This window comes from Orycteropus afer, unplaced genomic scaffold (assembly GCF_000298275.1).
Source record: "Orycteropus afer afer isolate SDZICR_OR568_19922 unplaced genomic scaffold, OryAfe1.0 scaffold00053, whole genome shotgun sequence".
Taxonomy (NCBI): Eukaryota; Metazoa; Chordata; class Mammalia; order Tubulidentata; family Orycteropodidae; genus Orycteropus; species Orycteropus afer.
In genome coordinates, this window is record NW_006921640.1 from 7,920,676 (window position 1) to 7,944,241 (window position 23,566).

General features: G+C 45.2%; 1 protein-coding gene across 1 annotated transcript in view; it reads right to left on the reverse strand.

Moving 5' to 3' along the window:
- Positions 1 to 4,407: 4,407 nt before the first annotated feature.
- The window catches only part of SCARA3 (scavenger receptor class A member 3), a 23,690-nt gene continuing 4,531 nt past the window's right edge, over positions 4,408 to 23,566 (reverse strand). Inside the window, exons 4-6 of the mRNA XM_007938733.2 lie at positions 20,061 to 20,159; positions 18,042 to 19,085; positions 4,408 to 4,859 (exon numbers count right to left, since the gene is read on the reverse strand). Coding sequence (XP_007936924.2) covers positions 4,408 to 4,859; positions 18,042 to 19,085; positions 20,061 to 20,159 — 1,595 coding nt within the window. The remainder of the gene's footprint in view (positions 4,860 to 18,041; positions 19,086 to 20,060; positions 20,160 to 23,566) is intronic.

Genomic DNA, 23,566 nt, shown 5'->3' on the forward strand with positions numbered 1-23,566 from the left:
GGCTGATGCTTACGGCGTGTTAAGTATTGCCAGGCAATGGCCAAGAGCATCATCTCTGCTAATCTTCTCATCTGCCTACTGGGGTAGGTACAATTATGATCCCTGTTTTACAAAGGAGGAACAGAAACACAGAGAAGTTACATAACTTTCCCACAGTTTCATTGATAAATGGTGGTACTAAGTCTTGATGTATGTTTAAAAACTCACAATCTGTGTGACTTTGGGAAGTTCATTAATTACTCTGAACCTCAATTTCCTCAACCAAAAAGTGAGTATAATAATACTCTCCACATTCTAAAGTTGTAGTAAGGATGAAACGTCAGATGCTTAGCATGATATTCTGTTGCATAGTAACTTCTCAATCATTGTTGCTGTTGTTATTATAATTATTATTATTCTCCTATTTCTGGATTGTCAACCACAGATTTCATTGCTGGCTTTGCTCATACTCTTGCTCTTTTGTCTTTATTTTCACTACAAGACTCTCCTTCTCCCCCTTTCTCTCCATGATCACAGTTCATTGGGTCAGGGGTAGATCCCTGACCTAAAGAGTTAGCAATCAGATTTCTCTCCTGGGAACTGGGGATTGAGAATTGAAGGGCTGAGTTCATTGATGGTGAGCATTAGGTCTGTTAGGTTGGACCTTGTACAAACAGAAGATGCCAGTCAAGAGAAGGAGACAAAGAGAAGCTGACAGGAGAGATCAAATGGCCACTGAGAGACAGAGATGAGAAATAAGTCAGTGACCATGAGGTTTAGCTGCACTTCAGTTTCTATAGCCCTGATTTTACCAAGTGTATCCTTATCATTAGTCCCTGGTGGCTCAAATGGTTAAGTACTTGGATGCTAACTGTAAGGTTGCAGGTCCAAGTCCACCCAGAGGTTCAGAAGAAAAGCCTGGTAATCTGCTTCCCAAAAGTCACAGCCTGGAAAACCCTATGGAGACGTTCTCGACACACATGAGGTTGCCCTGAGTTGGAATCTACTCAACAACTGTTTTCTGTTTGTTTCTTTAATCCTTATCATTAATATCCCCCTCTCTTTTTTTCTTTAATTGGATTTGAGAAGATTCTATGACCAGACAAATCAGAGGCCTGGGCCTTGGGGTTGTTGTTGTTGTTGTTATGTGCCGTCGAGTTGGCCCTGACTCATAGCGACCCCTCCTTGGGTTTCCGAGGCAGTGTCACTACGGAAGTAGGATTGCCCAACCTTCCTTCCGAGGAGTGGCTGGTGGGTTTGAACCACCAGCCTTCTGGTTAGCAGTCAAGTGCTTTAGCCACTATGCTACCAGAGGCTTTGGGGTAGAGGTGACTATACAGGTGTGTTCAAGAGTGTCTGGCTCCACCCTGTATCTTTAAATCAAGCTGATGCCTACAGATCACATGGCCAGGGGCTAGTTTGTGACAACTGTCCAGAACCCCTGAGTTTTTCTTATGTCTTTACTTTTATGGTTTCTAATCTACTCAGTTTCTTATCCTTATGCCCTTCTCTCTCATTCTGACCCCAGAGTCACCCCTTGGAATTGATTACAGATGTAGCTTTTCTGAATTTGGACTCCAGGAGATGGGCTGGTCCTTAAGCTTGAGTGTTTCTTCTTGCTCCTGGTTACCTGGCCTGGCTACCCAGGATCCACGCTCATACTGGCCTACCCGAAGGTGCCACTGGCAGGTATGTCCTCCACCCTACTCTGGAGAAGGAATGGCTTGAGTTTCCTGAATGTTTGCTTGGGGACTGAGACTGTGAACTGACACTGGAATGGGCCCCTTGCCTCTGTATTGCCTCCATCCTTCTAGGCCCATTATCTCCATGCCACTATTTTTGTGACACCTTCCCTGACCTGCCCAGCCTTACCTGTCAGACTTGCCCACAGGGACTCCTTCCTCTGTGGCCCTTTGCCCTGTTCCAGGCCTTCAGCAACCACCACCCTCTGCTCTAGTTGAGTAACTACTTTTACTGTGTACACTTTTTTCTGCTAGAGGGTAAGCCCCCACAAGACAGGCTTTAGGCCTTGTTCTTCCCTATAACCCCCATAGTACCTAACTCATTGCCTTACACATCATGGGTGCTTCGTGGAGGGACACTACTAGTGGTTGAGTGAGTTGTGCAGTCTCCATGTGGTGTCTTCATTCTGCTCCATCCGTATTCTTCCACCCCTCTACTCACTTCCTTTGGTAAGTAACCCCTCAAAAATCAAAAAACAAATGAACAAAAATAGAAGCTAAGGCTTACACTAGGCCATATTTTACTAGCAAATGAGATTACCCAGTTGCCTGTGAGTCAGTTCTGACTCCTCGTGACGCCATGTGTATGAGAGTACAACTGTGCTCCATAAGGACTGCAGTGGAAGGTTGTCAGGCCTTTCTTCCAAGCTGCTTCTGGGTGGATTTGAACCTCCAACGTTTTGGTTAGCAGCCAAGTATGTTAACTGTTTGCACCACTCAGAGAAGTTACTGGGTTTTAAAAGGCAGACCCTGAGGGTGGAGCTCCCTCCTGTACGCCTGCTTCCTGTAACTGCCTGTCTGACTCCCAGGTGACCCCACTGTTCTCCTCTGCTTTCTGCAGACCAAGGGAACCAGGGCCTTTGGGCAGGTATGACCTGGTCATTCTTCCTTTTCTGTTCTATCTCTTTGTCTTAGGGACAAAAGGGAAAAAGTAGCAGAAGGCATCACTGATGTGTCCTGTCCTGTGCTGTTTTCCAGTTCCGTTTTAACCAAAGAGAGCTATATGGCCAATGGTGCACCATAAATAAAGCACAGTGTTCCTCACTTGGTTCCTGGACTCTAGGTATAATTCCCTGTGGGCACTCCTAGTCCCCTGCCCCCACTTGAGCACTGTGAACTCCTAGCAGGGCTCAGTGTTTTTGATTAAGGAGTCAGGGATTTACTCTCAGGCTCCACAGTGAGACTGAATACTCAGGGGACCCTTCTTTGACTCGTTGCCCTTCAAAGGTGAATATGACAAGGAACCCTGATGGCATCATGCCCCCTCCATTGGACAGAAAAGATTAGAAATCACCACCCTCATAGAAATAGCTCTTTATTGAGTCAGTAATACTATGCTATATGATATCATATGTAGACAAGAGAATTACATGGCAGTGGGGGTGGGTAAGTGATGCAAACCAGTTGCACATTTATTACAACAACGAAGGTGGCATAAAGGCTTTTTGAATGGCAGAAAGGGGCTCATTGCTGATCAGTGTTTGGGAGGAGACAGCTCCCAACCCACAGGTCAGAGGGTGGTGTGAATCTGGCCATAAAGGCAGGGCAGCTTTATAGGGAGTTCAGCCTATGGGAGCAATGCCTTTAGGCCTTCACCTGCATTGGGGAAATTCCCCACACTCCTCTGCCACTGTGTGCAGGAAGTCTGGGGTGCTGACATTGAGTGAGCTTCATGTGGAGTTCAGACCCTTGCATGGTGAGACCTCCCTCTCCCAGTGCAGTCGTGCTGCTTGTGCAGAGGGATCAGGCCATTCTGGGCCAGGGTGAGGGGAGGCCAGTATGCAGCTGAGGGCAGGAGGAAAGCCAAGGTGTCAGTGGGCATAGCCGCACTGTGATCAGGAGCCAGCCTCCTTCAGCCTGGTCTTCCTTCCCCAATGAACCTAGACAATGGCCTTGTGTAGGGCAGAGAAGGCAGCTGTGCAATGCCCCAGTGGACAAAGCACCGACATGCTCACCTTGGCCTCCCTCCCTCCAGTTTCTGTGGCCTTTCCTGGGTGTTGGCTGCTACTTTGGCAGAACATTCCAGGGCCTGGATATTCTGCCTGTGCAGATGAAACTCCTGCTTGGATTTCTCGTGGACTTCTCCTGAGACACGTGGACAAAATGCTGAACTTGTTGGAGGCACCATGTTCAGGGCCCAAGAATGACCAGTTAGGTGAGGCAAGACGCAGCTCCCTGAGGTCTCTGGTCCCATGATGATGGGGAGGGTCTTGCAGCTGCCAAATCTACCCTGTCCCTCGAGTTTTAATCATAATCTGGCAAGATTTTCCTGGGTCTTTTAAACAATGTGAGCCCCAGGCAACTGCTGGCTAGGATGGGTGTGAAGATGCTGGGAATAGGGGAGTAGACCACTGATTTAGGGGTAGATTAAAAACCTCCATCTAGAGGTAGCCGCTGTCCTGGTAGGCTCTGTCACAGGAAAGGGGGGTTCTCTGCTGCCTTCTTCTCCTGCCCAGTCAGGGAACCCCAGTCAGCCCCCCTGACCTGCAGGGAATTGTGTGTGTGTGCGTGTAGATGGGAGCTGCTTTCCTACTGGGGAGCCTGAAGCTGCAGGGCTAGCCCTGGAGGACTCCCAATTGGTATCAAAGGACCACAACTGTCTCTAGGTGAGGCTTTCTGGGTGCTCACGCTGCTCTTAGCCCTCTTCCTGGCATTCTGTGTGGCAGTGTCCTGGACTAGCCCCTCTTCAGTAGGGACTCTGGCTCCCTGGTGAGCCTTGGGGTCCGGGGAGGCCAGGAGGACCCTGGATCCCTGGTTCACCCTTAGGCCCCATGGGCCCCCGCTCGCCTGGTGACCCTGTCTTCCCTGCGATACCTGGTTTTCCCTGAGACCCTGGGGGCCCCTCTGGCCCTGGGGCCCCCTCTGGTCCGGGGGGCCCCACATCCCCTTTGGGGCCTGGCTGTCCTCTTGGCCCTCCAGTTCCCAAACTGCCTTTTGAGCCTTTGAGGCCTGGGACACCTCTCAGGCCAACTGGCCCCCGTTCTCCCACAGGTCCGGCATCCCCAGGCTGCCCCTGAGGACCCTGAAGCCCTGGGGGGCCTAAGTTGCCTGCGTCTCCTTTTGGTCCTCTGCTGCCAACAGGCCCTTTCATGCCCACATCTCCCTTGAGTCCTCTTGGTCCTGGAGGGCCGGGGACACCTAGGATTGGAAAAAGAAAGGGAGCGGTCACTCCATGTGGGGCTGCTTCATAAACCTGCTCTCATGAAGTTTTCCACAAACAGGGAATGGAGTACAGCCACAACGCCAGGCTGGACTATTATCAGGTAACAGGCCTGTTACCATTTGGCCTTGGGAGTTTGAGCCAATTCTTTGATTCTTCTGAGTAAATCTGTCATTTGCGAAGTGGGAATAATAATACTTACCTGCCTAGTGAGGGGATTTCATGAAATAACATATGTAAATTCTCCAGCATAAGGCCTGGCGCATGGAATACATGCAACAAATAACAGCCTATTATTCTGACTCCAAGTCTTTTCTATGGCTACACACATGCACTTGAGTTGGGGACTGAGAAAGCTGGACCACTCTGGGGAAAGGCCAAAGCCGTCCAGCATTATCTCTCCTGCTCTAGAGGCCAGGCTGGCCTCTCCCTCTCCTCATAGTTTTTGATCATAGTATTAATTCCTGCCCTACCCACAGGCTCTGCCCAAGACCACTTAGGCATCTGGGAGCAGGGCTGGAGTTAGGTGATATCAAAGAGAAAGCCAAGAAAGGGAGGTATGAGAAGCAGAAACAGACCAGTCTGAGTACATGGGAACACAACAGCTCACAGAAAGGGCAATTCCTTCAAGAAGCCCACCCTGACCTCTCTAGCCTCTTCTATGAGCTCTTGTAGCTACTACTTTCTGAATCTTTTATTTAATACATAGAAAGAGAAGTAAGAGTATACTGAAAGCAAGCCCTAGATGCTTATCTGTTGGAACCTGCAAGATTGTGGAGCCCTTGAAGGAAAGGTGAGGGCTACACCTCCCACTCCCAACCTAGACACAGAGTCTGGCATGTGGCAAAGAGCTCAGTATGTGTTTGTAGAAGGTGATTCTGGGAAGAGAGAAAGAAAAGGCTTTGTTCACAGATGATATGACTGTTTATGTAGAAAATCCCAAAGAATCAGGAAAAAAAAAAAAAAAAAGGAATAAGCAATTACAGCAAGGTTGCAGGATATAAAACTGATCAAAGTCTATTGCTTTTCTATATATCAGCAATGAACAATTGGTATTTGAAATTAAAGGTATAACACCACTTACATTAGCACCAAAAATTTAAATATTTAGGTATAAACTATTGAAATATGTACAAGATCAATATGAGGAAAACTGAAAAACTGATGAAAGAAATCAAAGACCACCTAAATAGAGATTCCATGTCCATGTACTGACTGACTTAACATTATTAAGCTGTCAATTATCCAAATTGACTTATAGATTCAATGCAATCCCAATTTAATTCCCAGCAAGATATTTTTGTGGCTATCGAAAAACTAAAGTTGACATGGAAAGGTAAAAGACCCTGAACAGACAACACAATATTGAAGAAAAACAGAGTTGGAGGACTGATGCCACCCAATTTCAGGACTTAATATGGAGCTACAGTGATCATGACAGTGAGATATTGGGGAAGGAATAGACAAATAGATCAGTAGAACAGAATAAAAAGACCAGAAATAGATCCACACAAATATAGTCAACTGATCTTTGAAAAAGGAGCAAAGGCAATTCCCTGGAGAAAGGAATCTTTTCAACAAATTATGCTGGAACAACTGGACATCCATGTGCAAAAAATAAATAAAAATCTAGATATAGAGCTTACATCTTTCACAAAAATTAATTTAAGATGAATGGATCATAGACCAAAATGTAAAATACAAGACTATATAACTGTAGATGACATAGAAGGAAATCTAGGTGACTTGGCTTTGGTGAGGGTGATTCACCAAACAGTAGTGGACACCGGCTATTGGCCAGGATCAGGACTATGGCCTGTGGGAGATGCTAAGACGAAAATATGGTCCTTCCTTAGTGAACCTAGTCTAGTGCCAAACCAGAAGTCAGATAACTTAATATACTTCTGACTAGACAAGTCTGAGGGTCACTACCTGTCAGAGCTGTATCAAACCTGAGGACACACAGCCATATGTGGTTGTCACTCTACCCAAGGCATGCTAAATGCAGAGGAAAAGAGAATTATTAGGCATCATGAGGATGGTGCTTTTGGAGAACAAGGGCTGAGGTATAATATGGACTTGGCTTTCTTTGGTGATCTGGGCAAGGGATCAGTGGGGAGAGTTATGGAGAGCAGTGAACCAGAGGGTTGGCCTGGGTGATGAAGCCAAGTGCTCACACCAGGCCTCTGTGAGAACTGTGCTCTTACATTACCCCCTTTGTAATTGAACTCTTGAGTTTTTGAGCTAGATGGTACTTGATCCAATTCCTTCCTTTTACAGAGGAGATAACTAATGCCCAGAGAGGTAAAGTGATATCCCTACATCTTCCTGATTAGAACCTGGGTGGGTCTCTCAGACAGCAAGGATGCTATGTACAGGGCAAGCAGGCAGCCTTTTAAGTGCCATAACCCAACACTGTGGCATCAAGGTCCCTTCCCCATCTAACACAGACATGGTAGCTGGAGATCTTGGTCCAGTTACTAGCTGCCCTTTCCACCCTCCCCTCCCCCTGCCTTGGACCTGCTGTTCCGGCTCCTTGTCTCCTTCCTACGGTGTTTCTAAGTGGAATGGTGTGTCAGTGAATACTGTCCTCTATTATGACCTAAACTGGAAACCGGAGCCCAGACAGAGTCAGCCCCACCAGGGCCAATAAAAACATTCAGCCAGTTTTCTGCCACTGCCTGCCCCATCACCACCTCCCACCCATGGGATGTGGCCATGCATGGCTCACGTGGTCTGCCAGCAGCCAAGGCTGGAATTTTGTCCGTCATTAGGTTGGCTGGGGGTAGGGCTTGGGACTGGCTGGGGATGGCAGCAGCTTGGCCCCTGAGAAGCCAGAAAGTAGGACTTACCCTCTCTTCCACAGCCAGCACCTCTAGAGTGCAGTGGCCAGAATCAAATGGCACAAGGGGGTACCCTCACAGGAACTGACTCCCCAACACTGGCAGGACTTGCTGGGAACTGGCAATGCCACAGTGTCTGTCTTCACTCAACTCTGTTCTTGGCACCTGGACCAGCTGAGGTTTGGAAAAAGAGAGGGCCATTCAGAGGTGGAAAGGTCCCCAGGGGCTGTGTGGGTGGTGTGAGGAGCACAGAGCTGGGAGCCAGAGGTTAGTGGAGCCAAGCTGGCCAAGTCCTTTCCCAGACTAGAGCTCAGTTTTTCATATGTAAAATGAGAGTTGTACTTCAGAGCTTCTAAGGACCCTTCTGGCTCTAAGACCACCCTTCCTACAGACATGTGCTCTTTCCTTGGTTTTGCAGGCACTTGCCTCCTACTTTTTTTTACTGCTTTTTGTGCCCTTCTTTTGACTCTTCCTCCAACTACTCTGGGAATGTGGGCTCCCCCAGGGCTTGCTCCCAATTCCTTGGCTGTATACCCTCTCTACTTACAGATGAACTTAACCACTTTTTTGGCTTCAAACAAGTAACCTCTGGGTGGATGAATCAGTCACCTCCATCTCCAGCCTTGACTCAAGAAGAGCCTGAGAGACATCTCTACAAGGATGCCCTCCCCTCCTTGCCCCCGAGTCAAGCCAAGTCTCCCTGAGACCCCATTTCTTCTTATACCATCATCATCTCTCCTCCTGGTCTACTGAGGAGCATAGCAACCAGCTTTGGTTTCTAAGGGGTTTTATGCCAGTAGAAAAGGAGTAGTCCCTGGGTGGTTCATGTCAACTCAGAGGCCCCTCAGAAGAATGTCTGGTGATCTGTTGGAAAAATCACTCATTGAAAACTCACAGTTCTACTCTGGCACACATGGGGTCGCCATGAGTCAGAATCGACTCCATGGCAACCAGTTGGTTGGTTTGTTGGTAGAGAAGGAGAAAAGGTAGAAGTGTAAAGCCCTTCTCTTTTTCCTCCTCTACACCAGCCCCTGGCATCTTTCCCTGGATGGGAAAGGCTGAGGCCTCCCACATGCTTCTGGAGGAAGTTTGTGCAGAAGCTCCCTGTAATATACTTCACTTCATCACACACACACACACACACATGCACGCACACACACACACACACACACACCCAAGGGCTATAGCCCTGAGAGTGGAGTGAGGATTTCCAGAATTAAGGTTACTTTCCCATCCCTACTCCCTCAAGCCACAGCTGATACCACTGACCTCAGCTCTGAGAACCCAGTGGAGTTCATCCTGGGCCCGTCTGAATCTCACAGGCCCTTGTGTGGGCTACTGACAGATGCTCCTGTTGCAGATGAAAGCTCCCTCACTGCTACATGTCACAGGCTGGTGGTGGAGCCCACCTCATGTTGGGGGGTTCACAATGGTGTTACAATATTCAGTCCCTGGCTCACTTTAGCACCTGAATCTCTAACTGCCCCATGTCCTGCCTTTTTTCATCTCCTACAGGGTGGAAAAAGGATGAGTGATGAGAAAAGCTAACATTTGTCTAGTGTGTTCTGGGAGTCCTTGAATGGTTCAAATAGTTAAGTGCTCAGCAGGTAATTGACAGGTTGGAGGTGTGAATCCACCCAGACATGCCTTGAAAGAAAGGCCTGGCAATCAATTTCCAAAAAATCATCCATTACAAACCCTATGGAGCACAGTTCTACTCTGACACACATGAGATCTCCTTGAGTTGGAATTGCTATCATGGCAATTAAAAAAATTTTTTTTTACTGTGTCTCAGGCACTTTACATTGAGGATCCTGTCTCATTTTACAGACGAGAAACTGTGGTGCAGAAAGGTGAGCACTTGGACAAGATCACTCAGCCAGTAAGGAGAGACTCTGAACTTGATATCGTTTGCCCCACACTCCACACAACCAGCTGCAGGGGCTCCTGGTCCTTTTCCCAGCCTCTCATTTTCCCACAGAAGAGGCCTCCTGCCCTAGGTGCTGCCTGAAGGAGGGAGAAAACCTCAGAGCCCTTCTCGGAGGGGAGCTGAGCAGTGGCTTCATCAGGGTTGGTGTCACTCAGTGTGGTAACTCAAGGTGTCATCTCTCCCTCATGGACTTCCTCTCATTCCAGACCACACAGACTCCTTCCAAACTTAAAACCAAACTCACTGCCATCAAGTCGATACTGACTTAAAAGGACCCCCATTGGATTTCCAAGGCTGTAAATCTTTACAGAAGAAGTCTGCTTCATCTTTCTTCTGCAGATCAGCTAGTGGGTTCACAGCACCAACCTTTTGGTTAGCAACCAAATGTCTTGACCACTACACCACCAGACCTCCCACAGAATCCTTAGTCATGTTTCTTAGTAATTTTAATCATAGAATAATATGTAATCTAGTTGTAAATTGCTTAAATGTAATATTTCTTAGAGTATATGAATACTAACAATGAAATTGTTTGGTAAAATCTTTCTACATTGAATTATAACATTATGAGTTACAACATTTTAGTAACCAAGCAGAAGCTTTTTAACATTTTTCTCCTTTTAATTACTGCTTCATTCTCAAAAAAGTTATTACTATAGGTTCCCAAATACTAATTACCACAATATTGTAGCTAAAACACCAGAAAATTTGACAAAATCAGTGGCAGCAGTGGAAACAACAGCACATGCTATAGTGTGTGCAGATGAAACCATGTGATTTAAACATCATTGTAACTGAGTAATAATGACAGCTCTCACTGAAGCACATTAAACCCATTGCTGTCAAGTCAATTCTGACCTATCACGACCCTATAGGACAGGGAAGAACTGCCACATAGAGTTTCTAAGGCTGTAATCTGTATGGAAGAGCTCTGGTAGCGTAGTGCCTAAGGCATTTGACTGCTAACCAGAAGGCTGGCAGTTCAAACCCACCAGCCACTCCTCAGAAGGAAAGTTGGGCAATCTACTTCCGTAGAGATACCACCTCGGAAACACAAGGAGGGTTCACTATGAGTCAGGTTCGACTTGATGTCACATAACAACAGCAACAACAACAATCTTTATGGAACCCATAGAGCAGCTGGTGGATTCAAACTGCCAGCCTTTTGGTTAGTAGCCAAGCACTTATCCACTGCACCACCAGGGCTCCTTGACTAGAGTGCATTTAAAGCAAACAAACAAAACCCACTACCATCGAGTCGATTCCAACTCATAGCCAGCCCCATTGGGTTTCCAAGGTGGTAAATCTTTACTGCCACATCTTCCCTCTGTGGAGTGATTGGTGGGTTTGAAACACCACCCTTCTGGTTAGCAGTCAAATGCCTTCTGCCCCACCAGCAGGTTCAAAAAAGTAAATTAGCATAACGTTTTAGCCTTGTAAGTTCATTTAAGTGGGGCTTATGGAAAATATTTTTTTGTTATAACTAAAGACATTAGGGATATTTTTTAAATAAAAATACAGGGATATTTTAATAATAATAATAATAATAATAAAAAACTCTGCACACAAAAAAACTGCACAAAAACTTTATAGCCATTTTGATATCACCTCTTCTGACAGTGTCACCTGGTGCTGTCTGTACCCCCCCCCCACCTCGTGTCCCCCTAGTGATGCCGCTGCTGCTGAGGGCTCCCTACAGAGCAGAGAAGGGTCATCTGAAGGGCTGTTCTCCTCAGGTGAGAAGAGCCTCCTCCTGCCCCTCTCTGTGGCAGCCATGAATCACGGGGTCAGAGCATGGAGAGCTGGGAGGGACCTGGGTTTGGCTGGAGAAGAAGTCAACAACTTCAGTTCAGTGGTTAGCAAAGGGGGAAGGAATGTGGATGGAGACTGACCAAGGCGCTCTCCAGAACAGAGTGCCCTTGGCACAGCCAACAAGAGTATGTTAATATCAAGGGTAAACGGCAAAGGAGGGAAGTCTAACTGCTGCCCTGAGCTGTGGAGAGACATTTAAGACTAAAGGAGGAAACGCCAGCTGCAGTGGCTGAGGTGCAGGCTAGGGAGACATGAACAGAGCACTGTGGAGTCCTAAGGAGGACCATAATTACTCAGGAAGCCATAAGCTGTAATTAAGCAATGCAGGCCCATTAAGGTCGAGCCACAACTGACTGCGTGTCTGGGGCCAAGTAGGTGGTCTGCTCCTTGAGCACCCAAATGGAGCAGGGGTTGGCGCTGGGCAGAAGTCCCGAGATTCTCAGGGTACCAACTTCCCCCACCCGTGGGCAGGAGGGGCCCCAGCAGATCACACAGTCAGAAGCAGCCAGCCAGGTTACAAGGGTAGAGGGGAAATGGAGACTGAAGTGGAGGCTCTTGGGAGACTGACCTGTTGCAATGGAAGGTACATTACCTGGAAATCAGGAGACCCAGGTCCGAGTCTCAGCTCTGGTGTTAACAAATTGGGTGGCTGGGTAAGTCTGTCCCTCTTTAGACCTCAAGCTCCCCTCTATTCAGTATGAATATTAGTCTATATATTTTCAACAACAACAACATAAATAAATCATTAGTAAAGAATATCAGCCTGGATCAGGGACTCTCAATCCTGGTTGTTGTCACTTGTTGTTGTTGTTGTTATGTGCCGTGAAGCCGGACCCGGCTCATAAACGATCCCTCTTTGGGCTTCCAAGGTAGTATCACTACAGAAGTAGATTGCCCAACTTTTCTCCCAAGGAGTGGCTGGTGAGTTTGAACCACCAGCCTTTTGGTTAGCAGTCAAATGCCTTGCCAGCGGACTTCCACTTCTGCCTATGCTGAACCAGTGTGTATCACACTCCCATTAGAATTTTTAGATACATATCAAATCATCTTCTGGAAGGCATTGGAGGGATACCAAGGTCTGAGATCACAGAGGGAAGGAAGACTCACTCAAAGAAGCCTGGCATTCCATGCAGCTTTTCCTCTCAACGCATTTCATTCAAGCACTTGGCTGCTAAAAGAAAGGCTGGCAGTTCGAACTCACCCAGATGCTCTCTGCAGGGGAAAGCCCTGGCGAAAGGATTAAGCCAAGAAAAACCCTATGAGGCAGTTCTACTCTGTCACATGGGGTCACTATGGGTCAAAACTGACTTGACAGAACCTAACAACAACAACTGGTTTGGGCAGAGAGACAGAAGCCAAACAAAAAGCAGCTGTTAGGCTGAGAAGCTGAGTGGAGCTTTCAGCAGCTTCACAGGGTGGGAAGACAAAGACTGGAGTTCAGGGCTCCTGAGGCCTAGAGGATCCAGGATAAAAGGGAGTTGAGCATTTGCCATAAGGAGCAAGAGGTGGAGATGCTAAGCAGAGCAGGGGGCAGTCTTGTGGTGCTGGGGGAACAATAATGGAAGATGAAGTCTAGACAAAGTGGTAGGGCCCTGGTAAACACCCCTCAAGAGCTAAGCCATAGAAGTCAGGGTGCACCAGAAATAGACCACATCTTATGAGGAGGTCTTCCATATCTACAGAAACACTTCTGGATAGTCGTTCTTGGTGTCAATTGCCTTTTCTGCTCAACAACAAGCAAATCTACTCACCTTCCACTGCAGGCATTCTCCTCACTGCCACCTCCGCAAGCAAAAATACCAAACCCACCACCATCGAGTCGATTTTGACTCATAGTGACCCTGGAAGACAGAGTAGAACTGTCACATAGGATTTTATGGAAGCAGACTGTCACATCTTGCTCCCATGGTTCCAACCTCAGTTGAATGCTTTAACCAGAGCTCCTTGCCATCTCCCCAGGTAGGACTAAATGAGAGAATGATGTGACATTTTCTGCTTTTCCTGTACTCTGTTGGTGTGGGAGCAGATAGATGGTGGTACTTATGCAAATTTAACACCTCTGAATCTAATCCTTTTTGCCCATCCTCAGCTCCTACCCTTTGTTCATGCTTTCATTAATTCATTCACTGAGAAAACATATTTCTTAAGTATCTTTGAAGGGCCAGGCACTTTGTTGGGTACTTGATGAGTAAGACAAGGACTCCACCATCAAGCAATTTAGATTCATAATAATCCTTTACATTTAAAAACTAAAGTTGCTATAGGGCATGCCATGTGTGTAAGACTCCATGTGTATCAGAGTAGAACAGTGCTCCAAGGGGTTTTCAGTGGCTCATCTTTCAGAAGTAGATTGCCAGGACTTTCTTCCAAGACTCAAACTTCCAACTTTCAGTTATTAGCCAAGTGTGTTTACCATTTGCACCACCCGAGGACTCTAATCCCTTGCATTAAGACATTCATTTGTATTTCACAAAAACTTGTTCCCATCCATTGCTACTGCTAACTGCACAAGTGCCCCATGGGATAGACAGAGCAGGCATCAATATTCCTTCCTATTTACAGATGAGGAAATTGAGCTAAAAATAGCCAACAGCCTTTCCTGAAGCCACTCAGCTAATAAATGATGATGGTTTTCTGTCTCCAATTCCCAAAGGATAGTCCCAGCATAAACACTGTGTAGCATAAAAAAAAAAAAAAAAAACACCTCACTGCTGTAGAGTCAGATTCGACTCACAGCGATCCCTCCTTGGGTTTCCGAGGCAGTATCACTACGGAAGTAGATTGCCCAACCTTCCTTCCGAGGAGTGGCTGGTGGGTTTGAACTGCCAGCCTTCTAGTTAACAGTCAGATGCCTTAGGCACTACGCTACCAGAGCATAGACACAAATAATTATCCTACAGAGTAAGAAGAGATAAATATTACATGAGAGGCACAAACACTATGGGTTCCACATGCTTTCTGTTGAGCAAATGGAGGCTCAGAATTAATCACAGAGCTGGAAGAGGTCTCAGAGATCAGCTGCTCTCACCTTTGCAATTACAGATAAAAATTAAAAACAACAACAATAGAAGAGGCCTGGAGATAAGTATTCTGCCTAAAGACTCACAGCAAATTAGAAGGCAGGCTCCATTCTCATGCAGTTTAACAGCCTCAGCCCACCAATTGAGTCTTGGAACCTTCCACTTTGACTATAGCCAGTCCTGCCCCTTTCTCTTTATTCTAGAAAGGCAAGCTTGGCTCTGGCCAGCAGGAGACCTCATTTCCAGCATCAGAGTCTGTCAACACCTGTCTGTGGGTGAATGAATGAGTGTTCATTCTTGCTGGATGAAGGGACATGAAGTTGGCTTCTAAAATTTTCTTTCAGATGTCAGAGATTTTACATGTGGTGACTTTAATGACCAGGAGGGATGTTGGCCAAAGATACAATGTAAGCAGATATGCCAGAGGTCAAGCCGAAAGTCAGATAAAGCTCAAAGAAATGTCCCACCTGTGCTCTCAAGCTCAGCTGAGGCCCTTCCATGAGAACTCTGCCATCATTAGGACAGTAACAAGTATGAAGACCCATGACAACTGTTGGGCTCTACTTAGAGTGAAGATCTAAAATGGTTCCCCTGCCAACACTTTTGCTACTTTCTCCTCCTTTACTCTCCATCCTGTGTCCTACAGCTAAGCAAGTCCTAAGCAGGATGCCCTTTGGGTATTTGTGTACTCATGCTTTCAACATGTCTTTTCTGGTTTGACACTGGATATGTGCATCTCAGAGCCATGGTGAAGGTTCAGGACTTAGTGTGATTCTCTGTAATCATTTAGTCCAAACCTTTGTGGATTCCACTTTATGTCACTGAGCATATTTCTGTTGCCACTGGGGCTAATTTTTTCTTTAAATTAATTCTTAAGCTAATATCATAACTTCCCCAGTTTCAAATTACCTATGTTGTAAAATGAAGACACCAAACATCTGCCTTGTCTACTGTACAAGGAAGGGTTATTATGAGGCTGAAATGGAATGTGTGTGAATGGGCTTTGCGAACAAGAGAGCTTTATATTTTGTTTATTCTTAAGTTGAAGGTAACAGAAACACAAAATTACCAGCGCATGAGTCATGAGAACTATCTAATAATGCCCTTTACTGGAAGAGTGTGCCTAGAAGTCATACAGATAGATTCCCATTTTAGGTGAAATACTGTGAGAAGGTTTCAGTTGCCAAAGAAATACTCAGTAACTAGTTTAATTGCCTCCTTGGAAGGAAGATGGGGCACTCCTGTAGTAATACTGCCTCGGCAACCCAAGGAGGGGTCGCTATGAGTCGGGTCCGACTAGAAGGCACATAACAACAACAGACAGCAGAAAATGACACTAGGAAGCTATTCTGGTTACCTAGTGCCACTCTGACAAGAATATACCACAAATGGGATGGCCTTAACAAACAGGAGTTTATTCTCTCACAGTTTGGAGGCTTTAAGTCCAAGTTCAAAGTGCCAGGCTCTAGGGGCTGGATGAAAGCCCCTCAACCTTGGGGTCCAGCTCTGCCTCCTGCTCCTGGGCCACTGGAGCTAGAGGCATGTCTTCACTCAGACAGCTGCTGGCTGCTGAGGCTGACAGGCCCAAGGTTGACAAGTAAAAAGGCACAGTCCCGGTGTTACCAAACCACATGACAGACCATTAATTTAAGTCCATTTTAAGTCCCAAGGTCAGCAGAGCATGGCAGGCTTCTGAACAATGACTCAGCTATATGCAGGTTCCAAGTGTGCCGTAAGCTAGAGACCATTCCCCAAGGCTTCTGCTTATACACAAGAAGCAGACCACAGTCCCTAAGGCAGCTACTCAGCTGCTCGCAGTAGATTCCACCATGGAGTTGATTACCAGTCTCATTATGGGGAACACTACATCCAGCTGCCCAGCCCCTCCACCAGGCCCAGCCAAGTTGACTCGCAAACTGAACTACCACAGAAGCCTATACTTTCACTGAAGCAGATATTGTATTTGCTCAGGTGCATTTAGAAGGATAGGAGTTTATGAAACTTTGGAGCAGAGGGCCACTCAAGGCAGCTGAGAACTTTGGATCTAAACTGCCTTAAATTTCAATCCTGTGTCCACTCCTTTCTAGCTAGGTGACTGGCTGGATCTCATTTTGTATCAAGTTCTTCATCTGTGGCTTTCTGGGTTTAAAGTTGCAGGATCACTGAGGATTAAAGGAGATTATGTGTGTGCTACACACTCTGCTTCGGGCCTTTGCATGCATCATCTCCTCCACCTGAAACTATTCAACCCACCTACCCCATCCTCCTGCACCTCAGTTTGTCCTCCTCAGCTTTTAGGTCTCAGTTCGCATATCCCTTAATTACCTTATATGAATGAGGTGGGGCCCCTCCTATGTGCTTCTCTATCACTGTATGAGATGCCCTCATTACTCGTTCCTTATCAAACTTTCAAGCCTATGAAGGCAAGGACAAGGCCATTTTGTTCCCCTTCAATTCCTTCCACCAGCCTAGTGCCTACCTCATAATAGATGTTCATCATGTTTCTGTAGAGTGAATGTATAAATTAATGCATTAAAATACCAGGAACATTGCAGGAACCCATAAGTTTCAGGCTCTCCTTTATCTTCCTAATTTTAGAAAAGTGGTTGGCCGTGATCTAGTCCAGAAGGAAAACCAGCATCAATGAAAGGAATAACATTTTCTCCAGCCTTATGTTGAAAATTTACTGGATGAGGCTTGAAAAAATGTTAAGTTCCTACTTCTCTTCCCACTCCCACTCCTGCTCCACATGCTTTTTGCTAATCCCTGAAAATTACAAGATATAACTCATGATGTTTGAACTCTACTCAGTGTCCCTTCAGCTAAAATACAAATTCCCCTGTGGGGATGGAACTCATCAATAATTTTCTATCTTCTCAATTTAAGGGTGAGATATATTATTGGGTCTCTTGTTGAGATTAGATTTGGATGGTGGACACATGTAGGGGTATTGGAGGAGAAAAAGACCATCAGAGTGATGGGCATGGGAGAAGCAGAATGGCTGAAAGCACTAAAGCGGGTGGGAAGGGAAAAAGCAAGAGGAGACTGTCTCTGAAAGGCAAAAATCAGTTGCCATCAAGTCCACTTGATCAAGTGACTTGTGGTGACTCCGGGTGTGTCAGAGTAGAACCGTGCTCCATAGGGTTTTCATTGACTGATTTTTCAGAAGTAGATCTCCAGACCTTTCTTCCAAGGCACCTCTGGGTGGACTCAAAGCTTCAGCCTTTCAGTTAGAAGCTGAGCACATTAACTGTTTGCACCACCCAGGGGTCCTCTGAAACACAAGGTCTACTTATTTCCTATCCAAACACAGGAAATAAACAAATCCTCTATAATAAGATACAGATTTGTATACCATGTAAAGTCGGGAGCCATAACACACTTTATACTAGAGATTTGAAACTATTTTTCTTAAAGTTATGAGTTGCCCTAGACTTTTGCTACACAACTTTACTAGCCCACTAGGATTTTTGCCTAAACTCAGGTACTCCTGCAGCTTGCAAGAGCACCAACGCCCTCTGGGAGTTCTGTAGCTCCCCCAGATCTGGGTCTCACCTCTTAGGATGGTGACATTGTGAAGGATTTCTCCATGCTGTGTGTCCACGGCCTTCATCTCCTCCACGATCATGGAGAGGTTGCGGACGTTGAAGTCTAGCCGGGTGCTCAGCAGGCTGAAGCGCTCCCTGAGCAGGTCTGTGGTGCCCAGCATGAGGGAGACTGACTTGTTCAGGTAGTAGAGCTCTTCGGCGTGGGTGTGGAAGCCCAGCGTGCAGGAGAGCCGCACATCATCCAAGTACTTGAGCATGCTGTGCACGTGGTTGTCAGTGGCATTGATGTTGGTGAAGATGGTGCCAATCTCGATCTCATGAGAAGTCATGCGTCCTTCCAGTGTCTCAAACCTCTCCACTGTTCGGTTCTGGGCATAGCGGGTGTGGTATTGCAGGTCATGCATGTTCTCCTCATGGTCGTCTAAGAAGGATGAGATGTTATCCAGCTGCAGCTGCAAGCCCATGACCTGCAGCACCAGGTCATGCATGCTCTCGGAATTCTGGCTGATGCGCTGTGAGGAGGCGCCCAGGGTGGTCTGGATGTTCTTGACCACTTCTCCTGTCTTGGCTGAGGTGGTGCGCAGGCTACTGAAGAGCCGGCTGTAGTTCTGCCAGTCAGTGACAATCTTCTGTAGGGTCAGGGTCTCCTCATCTGTCTTCCGCTGGATCCCGTAGATCCACTCTGAAGTCTGCCCCACAGTAAAGTTGATCTGATGCACTGCAGCCCTGACGTCATAGCAGTCTTGGGCAAGATCCTTCAGAGAGAGGTCCAGGCTGCCTGTGGTGGCTTGCCAGCCTCTCACCTGGGCCAAGAAGAGGCCCAAGGACTGGTTAACCTGGTGGATGGAGAAGGAACAATTGCCCATCTCTTGGGTGATCTGACTGTTAGTGGTGGACAGCAGTTCGTGGGCCTGTGAGGTCTGGTCCAGCTGGATCTCCTGGGCCAGAAGCATCTTCTGAATTCCCTCCAGCTCCTCCTGCAGTTTTCTGATCTCTTGCCCCAGCTGCCCAGCCTCATGGCAGAACGAGCAGTTGTTGAGGGCGTTCAGATCTTCATGAAAAATGGAAAAATATTGAGTCACCAAGGAATCATGGGACAGAGATTGCTTTTTAAAGTTAAATATTTCAAAGCATAATGAATTGGTAGGAGGCTTCCCAGCCCTCCTTCCTTTCTAAGTCCTGCTATAAAACCTTCTTGGGGAAGCCTCACCATCTTTATGAACTCTCATTTTGACCAAATGTCATTACTATGATCTGAAGTACAGAATTTAGAAAACTTTATCCATCTTATCTTCATAACATTTCTGAAGTTGCCAAGGACCTCCTATTTACATGTAATTTTTAAAATTTTCCTAATACTTTTATATTTGTTGTCTTTTTTGATCCCCTTACAATGAGCTTGCAGAGAAGGTAGTGCAGGGATTATCTTCCCATGGCTGATGAGAAGCAGAGGCATGGAAAAGTGGCTGCCTATATATTACTCAGTGGCTTAGTGGCAGAGCATGGATTTTTCTCTTTCATCAGAGAAGACCACTTCTAAACCCCTCTCTTATGGCTCCTTTTGTCTCATTCTCTCTGGAAAGCTTCCTTGTTTAAGCAGGAGATACAGAGCATTGTGAGTTTAGGCACAGCTTAAGGCAGTGACTTAAGGCTGACTTGTCAGAAGACTTGGGAGACCTCACAACTAATTTCAGATGCATGAGGACATTTTGGGAATGTGACTGTATTTGGCTTCCTTCTCTACCTGTGGATTCTGGCTTCGACTGTGGAAAGCTAGCTGTGCCCCACACAGAATCACCTGTCTTGGTGTATCCTGAGAGAGCAGCCCCCTCGGATGAATGGATCCCCAGTTGGAGATGGAAACAGGAAGCTGTGGCTGGCTGTCCCTTTCCTGTGCCTAGAAGGCTGGTGGGTTGCAGCCCTCCAGGGCACCTTGGCATGGGAGAGGGATGGGAGTCCTTGCTCCACCTAATTTATACTGGCCTTACATTCTAGCCATTAGTACATCTGGACACTGGACACTTACCCAGTCCTTGGAGGTTTTCTTGCATAGACACAAGCTTCTTGTCATAAATGGACTGGGCCAAGGAGATGTCCTCTGAGAGAGAGTCAACTTTCCTGAAAACTATAGGGAAAGTCAGATGAGGTACTGGGCCAGGATCCTAGTTCAGAGAAATAACAGTTCATTGAGAAAGCATTTCTATCAGTCTTGTTGCAACCAAAACTATTCAAACTTCTTTTATGAGGCTTCCCAGGGGTGGTAAGGAAGGATGCTTCTTATGGCCAGAGTTTGCCACACATCTCTTTAAAAAATAGGACTAAACAAAACCTCTCCCCCCAGCTTTTAGAAACAGGACCTGATCCCAAGATGTTGTTGTTGTTGTTGTTATGTGCTGTCGAGTCAGACCCGACTCATAGCCACCCCTCCTTGGGTTTCCAAGGCAGTATCACTACGGAAGTAGATTGCCCTATCTTCCTTCTGAGGAGTGGCTGGTGGGTTTGAACCACCGCCTTCTGGTTAGCAGTCAAGTGCCTTAGGCACTATGCTACCAGAGCTCCAGATCACAAGATAGAATAAGGAAATTAAAAAAAAAAAAAAAAAAAATTAAAAAATGTTTTTAATCTTACAACCTAGAGATAACTGTCATCAATATATTTGTGTATTTCTTCTAATCTTATTTACTTGAAACAACCAATCTATACTCACACACACAGATATATAAACTTTTGTTAGAGAAAACAAACCTAAAATTGCAATGTTCTGAATATCTGTTCTTCTCATCATTTTTTTCTAAATTTTGCTTTTTTTTTTTTTTTGGTATTGTATCATGGACATTTTCCTATTGAGAATTAAATGGCTTTTTTTAAAAATCATTACTTTGAATGTGTATATCATAAATGGGCCAAATCTAGCCCAATGACTTTTACTGGAACACAGCCACCGCCATTCATTTATATATTGTGTGTGGCTGCTTTGGATCTATAATGGCAGTTTGATTTAGCAAATTATATAAAAACAGCTCATTGTTGGGGATATTTGAGGTGCCTTGTTTTCTGATTCTATAAAAAAAGCCTGAGGTATAAATGTAAGTAAGGCTTGATCCTAGAAATAATAATTGTCTATAATCATTGTGTGTATGTATATTATTTTGCTCTTATGATAAATTGCTGTAAGTAAAATTTTGGAGTCAAAGGGTATTAATATTTTTGAAGTCCTTGGTGCAAGTTACCAAATTGCCCCCCCCCGGAAATGTTACACTGATTTACACCCCACCAGCATCATCCTCACACCCTACAGAAGGGGTCAGTGTTGGCCAGTGGTTGGAACACACATAGGCAGCAGGACTCCTGGCTTCCTCAGGCCGCTGTCTGGCTGGGTGGGTTAAGGAAAGAAGGTCATGGGTTGTACTGATGATTGACAAGGTGCTTCCTGTAGATCCCCTGAAGGTCAAGTGTAGGCTCATGGAATTAGCATTGCCAACAGAGTTGAGCAACTCAGTTTCTAGCCCATATATGTTTTAAATTTGTTAGGTGACTTTGGGCAAGTCAATTAAGCTGACTGGAGCTCAACTTTATCATCTGTAAAATGAGAATGTGTAACTAGATGACTTCTAAGGCTTTTATCGGCTCCAAAATTCTATGATTTCAAGTTACTGGGGATCTCTGAACTTTAATTAATACTATAGATCTCAGAGGGGTTTGTATATCGAGGGACTTACTTAATTAGTAACAGTGACATAGCAAGTGACATGTTGAGAGAGCCTAGCAATAATAATTATATGTTGTTATATTAGACTTTACAGCTTATAATGTTTATTATTAGCACTTTATAGTTTATAATATTTTTATTCCACTAATTAAGATCCATGTATAGATGAGAGAACAGAGATGCAGAGATTGCTAATTCCTGTTCTAATGCTTTATAATGTTGACCTCTAAGCCAACAGCCAAGGACTCCTCATATATAATCAACCCTGTTCATTTTCCCATTGTGCGTTTCATAACTTGTAATTTATTTGCTTATCTGTTTTCTTTACTTTAAAAAACAAATTTATTAATTTATTTGCTTATCTGTTTTCTTTACTTTAAAAAACAAAACAAAACAACCCATTGCCCATGGAGTCAATATGATTCAAGAGACTCTATAGGATAGAGTAGAACTGCCCCATTGGCTTTCCAAGGCTGTAATCTTTACAGAGGCAGACTGTCACATCTTTCTCCCATAGGGCAACTAGTGGGTTTGAACTGCTAACTTTTCAGTTAGCAGCCAAGTGCATAACATTGAATCACCAGGGCTCCTTTCCTTTTTTTGGAATATATGTATATATATATATATATATTACATATATATATGTAATCATTCTTTTAAAAAATCCATTTTTAATAATGTATACTGTGTAGTACTCATTTTTTTTCTTTTCTAATATTTAATGAAAAACTTTTCAAGCAAAGGATTTGAAAGACTTTTGTAGGGAAAACCCATGTGCCTGCCACCTAGATTCACCAACTACCATTTTGCTCTATTTGCTTTATCATACACCTATCCATTTATTTTATCCTTTTATCCATCCCTCCATCCACCTGATTTTTTTTTTTTGGATACATTTAAAATCTTTTTTTTTTTTAAAAAAAAAGGGAGACCAGGTTTGCTGGTGGAACCACTGAGACTATGGTCCCTAGCTGCCCTTCAGGTCTGGAATTGAACCCACACCTGTGGTTTCCAGCCAAATAAAAGACAGGCATAAAAGTTGAACACATATCTGAGGTAGATACATTCCTTGGAGAGAACAATCATGGGAGAAAGAAGGGCTGTTTATGCACAGGGAGACAGTTCAGGGGGCAGGAGTGCATGGAGGGATGGACACAGGGAAGAGGTAACTATCAGGAGGAAGTGGGAGGGGAGCTGTTGCATTGGGGTAAACTGTCAATGTCTTCAGTCAACATGTGTGTGAACTGCTGTATGGAAAGTGAATTTGCTCTGTAAACTTTCACCCAAATCACAATAAAAAAATGAATTAAAATAATTTTTTTACTGATGGAGTACACAATTCAAAAAGTTCATAAACCATTGCCCTAGACCAAGTTATGCCCTGCAGGTCAAATCTGGACCGTTGCTTGTTTTATTGGAACACAGCTACCCTCATTTATTTACATACTATCTATGGTTGCTTTTGCTCTACAATGGGAGAATTTGATTGTGAAAAAAACTATATGGCCTGAAAAGTCTAAATTATTTAATATCTGGCCTTCTAAAGAATAGTTTCCTGAACCCTGCTCTACATTAAAAGCTCCATGAAGTCAGGCCCTGTGTTTTATTAAGCAGTATATGCCTAGTATCTAGTATAATTTTTGACCTATCGTATGCATGCAAAAAATAATTAATTACTAATGATTTTTCATGTTCAATTAAGAGGAAGACTGATTTTTCCCAACCCTCTTACTTTAGCCACAGTCCTTATCACAAAGAATTCACTAGGACTATTCACATTTGTGGGAGCTCTGGTAGCATAGTGGCTAAAGCACTTGACTGCT